General features: G+C 39.2%; 1 protein-coding gene across 2 annotated transcripts in view; it reads right to left on the reverse strand.

Annotated features, from left to right (window-relative positions):
* Positions 1-4,796: 4,796 nt before the first annotated feature.
* Positions 4,797-9,027, reverse strand: part of LOC116081752 (cathepsin J) — a 5,827-nt gene continuing 1,596 nt past the window's right edge. The window contains exons 3-8 of one of the 2 annotated variants that reach the window (XM_031358412.1): positions 8,618-8,737; positions 8,327-8,473; positions 7,638-7,862; positions 6,997-7,159; positions 5,935-6,052; positions 4,797-5,196 (exon numbers count right to left, since the gene is read on the reverse strand). In XM_031358412.1, the coding sequence (XP_031214272.1) occupies positions 5,094-5,196; positions 5,935-6,052; positions 6,997-7,159; positions 7,638-7,862; positions 8,327-8,473; positions 8,618-8,737 (876 nt within the window). In that variant the 3' untranslated portion in view covers positions 4,797-5,093. Of the gene's footprint in view, positions 5,197-5,934; positions 6,053-6,996; positions 7,160-7,637; positions 7,863-8,326; positions 8,474-8,617; positions 8,741-9,027 lie in introns of both variants that reach the window. The other variant, XM_031358411.1, reaches the window with a different exon arrangement.

Genomic DNA, 9,027 nt, shown 5'->3' on the forward strand with positions numbered 1-9,027 from the left:
CCTCCGCCTCCCAAGTGCTAGGATTAAAGGCGTGCGCCACCACCGCCCGGCTTTTTTCTGTTTTTCTTAAGGGATTTATTCATGTCCTCTTTAAAGGCCTCTATTGTCTTTATAGAATTGGGTATAAGATTCTCTTTTGCTTCAATTTCATTAGGATATCCAGGGTTTGTCGTAGCAGGATAGCTGGGCTCTGGTGGTGCCTTATGGCCCTGTATCTTCCAGACTGTTTTTTAAGCTCTCTTTTAGGAAACTGATTTTTCCCTAGTGTTGGATGGATGATCCCAATGGCAGCAGAATTTCTCAGGAATTTGGGGGAAACAGTGGGCCAAACAATATAGGTCAGGGTACTCTATTCTGTTGGCTGTGCCATGGGCATACCCTACTGTGTAGGCTGTGTCCCAGTCAGCTCCAGCTGTGGTGGTGGTCAAATACAACTAGAAGAGTTGGTGGAGCTGGTTAGCTCTGGGGCCCCAAATGTTTCCAATGGAAATCAGGATGCTTTGGGCATCCCACAAGTCTCCTGTGAACCAAGGAGCAAGGCCACAGCTAGATAATGGGGCTTTGAGCTGGGATTCTTTCCTTCTTCTATTCCTAGGTTTGGTCTTTTCATAATGTCCCACATTTCCTGGATGTTTTGTCTCAGAACATTTTTTTAGATCTAATATTTACTTTGACCTACATATCAGTTTCTTCTTTTGTGTCTGAAAAACCTGAGATTTTCTCTTCTACCTCTTCTATTATGTGGGTGAAGCTTGCAGTTGTAGTTTCTGCTTGAATTTCTAAATTTCTGATTTCCAGAATGTGTGTGTGTTTCCTTTTCCTGGATTTCTTTAGGGGATTCATTCATTTACTACAACTTTTGTTTACTGCATTTCTTTTTTTTTTCTTTTTTCTTTTTTAGTTTCCTTGAGTTCGTGGGGTTTTTTCATTCGATATTAGATAGTTTCTTTATTTACATGTAAATTTCTCCTTCCCAGTTTCCCCTCCAAAAAACAAAGAAACAAACAAAAACAATAACAACAAACCCCTGTTGCCTCCCCCCTCCCCATGCCTGCCACCCCACCCTCTCCCACTTATTGGCCCTGGCATTCCCCTACACTGGGGTACAGAACCTTCACAGGGCCGAGGTCCTCTCCTACTATTGATTGAACTGAGTACAGGGTCCCCAGTGAAGGAGTTAGAGAAAGGACCAATGGAGCTGAGGGGTTTGCAGCCCCTTAGGACGAACAACAATATGAACTAACTAGTACCCTCAGAGCTCCCAGGGACTAAACCACGAACCAAGGAGTGCACATGGAGGGGTCTGATTGTTCTGGCAGCATGTGTACAGTAGATGTTTACTGCATTTCTTAAGAGATTTTTTTTTTCAATTTCTCCTTAAGGACCTCTATCATTTTCATACAGGCAGGTATAAGGTCTAATCCTTCTGCTTCATCTAAGCTGGAATATTAACGGGTTGCTGTTGTAGGATAGCCACATGTTATTGTTTGTGTTTTTATGCTGGCATGTAGTTTCTGGGATTGGAGTGATTATAGGTCTAGGTGATGCTTTCTGGATTTGTCTTTGTTGAAGTGGATGGTTATTTCTTGAATTTTGGTTCTTTTCTGGATTTTCAGAGTACAATGGCTGTGTTTTCCTGGTAGGGACTTTTCTTTGGACCTGAAAGTTGAGGCAGTTGAAGATTCCAGCTAAATGTGTTTCTGGGTATTGGGATCTTACTTTCAGGAACAGGGAAGGGATAGGCAGAGCTCTGAAGGGGTTCATAGGGTGAAGTAGAACAGAGCAGTAAACCAGGATTTGCTTATTGGAATCTGGTAAACATTAAGAGATTTACCCCAGGGGTTTTTACCGAGCACCAGGGATGAGACTAGGAATCTGCTTGTGAAGGGACAGATGAAATGGGAGAGAGCTTTAGTCAGTCTACCTACTTCCTTGTGTGGAGTGTTTTCTAAGTTATCAGAGAATACTTGATGTAGTTAGGGGTTGAGCTAAAACAGCAAGTGAGGAGAGGGATGTTAAGTGATGATGGTTTGTGGGATCCACAGGAAATGAGGCATCAGAGAGGGAAGGCTGCAGCTGGTGTTCTGCTTCAGAGACTGGGGGGGACTGTATCTGAAGAAGTAGAAAGAGAGGCGTGGATATGCCTTCAGCATACTTGTTGCCCAGGTCCTATTGTCAGCATATTATTTCAGACAACTCTACATGAGTTGCAAGAATAACATCATCTACTACTATCTCACTTCATGTTTTATTGCAAAGCAAAGAACATACACCAGGGGGCAGCAAGCCTTTCTGTATAGAGCCATATTATTCCTGATTCTTTTCCTCCTTTCCTTCCCCCCTTGTTTGTTTACTCCTTCCTTCCTTTCTTTTTCTTTCTCTCTCTTTCTTTCCCTCCCACAATATATCCAAAGTCTTAGATGTGTGAGTATTTTGTAGCTGTATCTATTTGGACTAGGTTCTACAACTCTGTATTCTCATTGATTGTGGTTTTATGAGTGGTTGCAAAGAGACATTTTCTTGATGATGGGTGACACCTATACTTATTTGTGAGTATAAGAACAATATTTATATAGTATTGTCAGGGATTGTGTTGATTTAGTAAATTATTGCTTGTAGATCCTTCTCCTTCTACAAATGTGATTTCCGTAGTACCTAGTTACCTAGATTTCCAGTACCAGACACAGAATCCCTCTTGTTGAGCATGTCTTATGGCCAATAGAGAGCCATTGGTTACCACCACGGTAAACCATTATTCCTGAAGACACCATGTACGTGATCCCAAAGACCTATGATCTGAAACTGATGTGAATGTCCCTTCCCTGAAGAGTAGTTTTCTTGGTTTTATGTTTGGCATATATTTTGATATTTATTTATTTAAGATTTCTTGATGAAATCACATGGAGGTTTTAAAATAGGTCCTTGTGACTATTGTAGATTTTATTGACATCTGCTGTAATGTCTCCTTTCTTGTTTCTAATTTTATTAATTTAGGTCGTCTTTTAGTCTCTTTCAATTTGGCTAAAGATTTACAAATTTGTTTATTTTTTTCAAAGAACAAACTTGGTTTCACTGATTTTTTTCATGTTTTAGAAAAAAGTGTCTTTAATAGTCATTCTTTCATGTAATGTGCTTTGATCAAATTCACTCACTATACTTTCTTCTTCAACCCACCCCCCCAATCCTCCTTCTCTCCCTTTCCTTCAAACTGATCTGTCATCCTTATTTTTAAAGTTTCTGTTACCTACAGAGTCCCCTCATTGCATGTGGAGTGTGGGTAGCCTACCAGGGTTCACTTCTCTGAACAAATGTGATCTCTCCTCCCAATAAACCATCAACATTCAATAGCTTCTCAGATGCGATGAAACTTCCTTTGTGCCTTTCATATATATGCTGGGATCTTTGCTCACTTCATTTTCTGTAAATCATATGCATATCATCCCAGACACTATGAAGATTCACTCTTCTCATTGAAGATAGAAGACCAAATGTATAGAATCAGAGAAATAAAAAGGAGCAGAAAAACAGTCACTGAAAAAATTGGAAGGAAAAGGGAAGGAAAGATAAAGATAAGATGGATAATGTTTTGTCAGTCCAATTGAGGGGAAATTACTCTATCCACCTATACAACTACAGTCTAAAACAAGTAGCTAGAAACTTCCAGATGTCTCCAGAGGATTCCTTGAAATTCTAATATTTGAATATATTTCAACTGCAGTTACACTGATTGTGTTTGTGTGTGCATTTTTGCACATATAAACCGAATTAAAAATTGCCCCATAAAGGACCAATATTATGCCTCAGTTAAATTAAAAGTTTTTTTTTAATATTCAAAGCCAGGCAGTGGTGGCACATGCCTTTAATTCCATCACCTGGGTGGCAGAGGTAGGTGGATTTCTGAGTTCGAGGCCAGTCTGGTCTACAGATTGAATTCCAGGACAGCCAGGGCTATACAAAGAAACCCTGTCTCAAAAAAAAAATTCAAAAGCAAAGCAATTTAGATTCCCTTACACCTTTTAGTCAAGCTTAATTAAAATAAAGGAGTATGAAAGACACAGGCTGTGAGAAGTTGGAGTCAAATCTGCTTAGGCCAGTTGCATTATTCACTTGGGCTAAGAATAGTACTAAATGTTTGAGCCCATGTATATAAAGTTGTATATGAATTTATGTTAATATATACATACATACATACATATATACATACATACATACATACACATTGTTTTTCATACATACATGGCCTTGGTGTAGTTTAGTGCATCAGGTAATATACTTAAGATTTAACAACAGTCACCAATAATACAATAGGATAGTGGTGCCTACGAAGAATTATATCAAAATGCTTCTGTTGCCACTCAAGTATGGTGGGGCACTAATGATTCTGGAAGTGTCACCTGAACCACAGTCCTGTGATGACCTTGATGTCTCTGACACAGTAATAGGGAAGTTAGTATGTAGTTGAGGTGTTACACAAGGGAGAGGCACAGCTCAGCACAATGCTGTAGAATAGCACACTGTGTCATCACAATTCACAGAGAATTGAAAGTTGACAAATTCATGATGGTTAAAAAGTGTCAGTCCCAGAGATGTTCATATAATCTTTTAGACCAAAGTTTCTGGTATATAAAACCCTGTAAGCAGTCCATAATTGAAATGAAATAAAGACTATCACAGAAGAGCTACTCACTGTTCACTAAGGCCACCACCATGCTCAGTACTGTCTTCAAGATAAGTTACATGTTTGATCACATATGCACACACACACACACACACACACACACACACACAATCATTTTGCAAAACAGAAAGAAGCTATAAACTATATTTCAATTTAACCTTTTAAAAGACACCATTTGCACAATCACGAAAACTGAAAACCAAATTACTGCAGGAGTCATGAAGACACTTCAGTACAGAATTTAATTATAGTAGTTGCCATGTTGTTGTAGAACAAGTGGGTTTCAGATTCCACACCACAAGGTGGCTTTTTATCTAATTAACTCTTGAAAGCACTCGGGAGAGACTGGTTACTATGAAATGGAAGACCCTAAATGCTGTCTCCACCATGTTCTCCTTTGTGACCAACAGATGATTCAGAATATATTGGGGTAGCTGGCAAGTGAAGCAATTCCACAGTGATTGTTGTGATCTTTGGCAATCTTCATGTAGCCATCCATGCCCCATTCTTCACCCCAGCTAAAAGGAAATGTGTATTTAATTTATTATAAAGAACATGAACTTATTGCAACTGCTACCAAGAGGTCAACTTAACAAAAGGAGCAGAAAAAGTTGAAGGCCTGCTCCTGAGTACCAAGAGGCACCTAACACAAGACCACAACAGAGAAAGGGTAGCTCAATGCTAATACATGTATGAGATTTTTAAAAGCAATGGCACAAAATGACACTGATACCAAAGAAAGTAGTAATAGAATGGGAAGGTTATGATCACACATATGTGAGTAGGTTCTCCAAGTTGTAGGAGAGCTCAGAGGTATCAATTTAAAGAGCTGTTTAAAAGCCAGATTAACACAGTAGTGTCCCTACAGTATAAGTCCTCCACATATAGAGACAGACATACCTGGAGGAAGGGGGTTAGCCAGTCTAGACAATAAACTTCTAGATCAGTGAGACACTCTGCCTTAATATAGAAGACAGATAATGATTAAAAGACAACTGATGTTAACATCAGGTCTCAATTGCACATACAGATGTTTGTGCATGCAGGTACACATACCTCATTCATATACATGAGAAAACAAGAACAGACTTTGTTCCATTTAAGTGGGACAATGTTTTCTAGACTGTATACTCAAACATTGACTGCAAGAAATAATCCATTTGTGTATCCTCTGGAGGGGCACCCAGTGCTCTTAAATACTGAACCATCTTTTTAGCCCCTGGAATTTCAAATATAAAAATTTTTGACAGTTATACCTGTTCTTGATCAGCCAGTAGTGATTCCCATCTTTTTCATTTCCCTCGAATCCATAGCCAACCACCAGAACTGCATGATTCACAAAATAACTGCTGCAATTTGGCTCATGATAAATACCTGAGAAATAAAATGGAAGTTAACATAAGATGCAAAGGATGCATGACAGTGAGCACTGCCACCAACCATAGGGAGGCATTTTCAAAGATCTCTGAAATGATGTAAATCACAATCAGATGCAAGAGTAAAATGAATTGGTAGTAAGAGTACTAATATATGTATGTGTATGCATATATACAGTTTCACATAAAACTGAAGAAAACAAAGGAAGCCTAGATTTGTTGATAAACACTTGCCTAGGTGTCAGGAGACTCTCTTGTACTGTATAGAAGCATCACAGGTCAAAAAATGCTATTGGCCTATTAGCTCAGTCAGGAATAGTGAGGTTAAGTTCTGGTACAGATAGAGGAGACTTATGAGAAAATTGTTAGCCACAGGAAGATTCATCCCAGACACAGAATAAGACGGTCATATGAAACCGAGGATCAGGTAGCTAGCTGAATGACAGAAGTTAGAATAAAATAAACAGGTAATTAAGATATGAGCTAGTTGCTGAATATGTCTAAACACTTATTTACATATAATTAAGTCCCAGAGTCATTATTTTGGAGAACTGAGAAAGTGTGCCATTATACCTAGGAGCATATAAAAATATTTAATTTTTTCCCTAGAATCTCATGCCAAGTAAGTCGCTAAATAGAAGTTACTTAATTCGAGACTCATTAATAACTTGATTTCATATGTATAGTCTCTACAAAAAATCTAAAGCATCCACCAAATTGAAGACAGTTTAAAAATTAGTTCAAGACAAATTTTATAGCATATGATATACTTACTTTCATAAGATGGTCATATCAGTTAAAGATAGAACTCAATATGATTGGGTAGGGAAGGAAATCGAGAAAGCCAAACTCACATACAATCTTTTACATAAGAACATAGCATGGCATTGGGATGCCACCAAATTTTTCCTTTTTCCCACATCTAGGAGGAAATATGCTTACCTCCACTGTAGAATCTGAAAGAGTCATGAGAAGCATCGACTGCCGCAGAGACGGGCCCAATAGATGCTACAGCAACCCATAGGTAAATCTCATTTGGTGGGAGATTCACAATGTCTGTGATATTAGCACTCACATTCTCACTATGGTACCTGCAGGGTCCTTCCTTTGAACAGTAAAGAGATAAGAGGCTCAGTTACTTACACCTGCCTTCTGAGGAGTATGAATCAGAACCACAGCACTGCTAAGCACCCCCATGTCTTCACTGTTACAAGTCATTCCACGAAGTGAAATAAATTAAAAGATCTGGAACTGAGAATCCATTCTAATGCCTTCAATGACACCTCACAGGTTTTCCTGTCCATAAGAAAATTTCATACAGAGAAATCTTCATTATATGTGGAAAGGTTTGTATATTTTCCATGTGCATCGGAAGCAGGGACAACTACATGGAAGCCATCACCTTAGAAGCTGTTCAATGTCTGATATGGCAGACATTGTAATGAGAGCAACTAAATTACTAATAATTACAATTAACTAGAGAATCTAACTTCCAACGGGAGTTCAGAAGACAAAGGATTATTTATGGAAGTGTCTTCATGCTTAAGGGTGAGATATAATGACAAAATAAGAAGTCCTCTTACTTTTCCTTCATATGGATAGGTTCTCTCAGCCTCAAGACCTTTATTTTCCAAAACATACTCAAATGCTTGGTGTGCAGTACCCGAATGGCAGCCTTTGTTTCCTACAGTTTTAGAACAGTCCACAAGGTTCTGCACACTTAGAGGGGTGAGGTTGCCAGTTTTCGAGAACATCTGACCTTCTATGGCACCAGCTGCAGCAAAAGCCCAACAGGAGCCGCATTTACCCTGAGTCAGGAAGAAAATATTGTCATACATAAACAAATACCAATGCCAGAAACAACATAGACAGCACAATGACTTATGGAAATGATGTATTGGCAGTTGCTAGATGCCAAGGGAAGGATGGTACTCTCCTAAAGGCCATGACTGCTGGCATTTTGTACATACCCCTGATGGTGGTCACGTACAGGAACATTTGAGCAGCACCTATTGTATTTATTGGTTATTAATGACATCAGAAACAACAAAAGAAATGAATTGCAAAGATAAATGTGGTAGAGGACGTTAGCTAGAGAGAGGATTATGTGGTGGATTTCTAGGATAAATATCCATTGTATATATATATATATGAAGTTTTTACAGAAGAAAAAATGAACTGCACATCCCTCTACACTCAACACCCACCCAGAAATGTCAAGTAATTTATTTTTAAAGTGATTTAAGAAAGGGGGTATGTGCCACTGTCTTACCTGATTCCGCACAGGAGTCACATAGCCTTCCTTTCTCCAATCCTTATAATCAGGTAAACCAATAGACACATGTTTCTGGGCACGTGGGTCCGTCACGGCAGCAGGAATTAGAATATTGCTCATCGATTTTCTGAATTCTTCACTAGTCTTTAAAGAAAATAACATTAATAAAAAACAAAGCAACACACACACACACACACACACACACACACACACACACCATACCACATACAAGACTCCATGTAAAACACTTAAGACAACACAGTGTGAAGTAATCCATGTCACACTTACCATATCAGCAAAGGCATTCATTTTCATGGTGAAGCCATTCTTCCCCAGGCCATTCTCCTGGTTGTGCAGTTTAATCATTTTCATGTTTTCTTCCCATATTGCTCTCTTCAGTTCTTCTTCCTCCTGTAAATGAGCACAATGGATGCCATTTCTTTCTAAATTCCCAGAGAAGCTGACTACGTGTAGTTACTGCTGCAGGTGAGCAGAGATCAAGAAGAGTGGGCTCGGCATACTATACCCACACATTCTCCACATACTGAGGAAAACAAAATATGGCCAGCCCATGCTCACAAAGATTGTGATTAGATAATCTCACAGTGAAGGTGTGTGCGTGTGCGTGTGTGTGTGTGCGTGTGCGTGTGTGTGTGCATGTGTGTGTGTGTGCGTGTGGGTGTGGGTGTGCGTGTGTG

Source organism: Mastomys coucha, unplaced genomic scaffold (assembly GCF_008632895.1).
Source record: "Mastomys coucha isolate ucsf_1 unplaced genomic scaffold, UCSF_Mcou_1 pScaffold7, whole genome shotgun sequence".
NCBI lineage: Eukaryota > Metazoa > Chordata > Mammalia > Rodentia > Muridae > Mastomys > Mastomys coucha.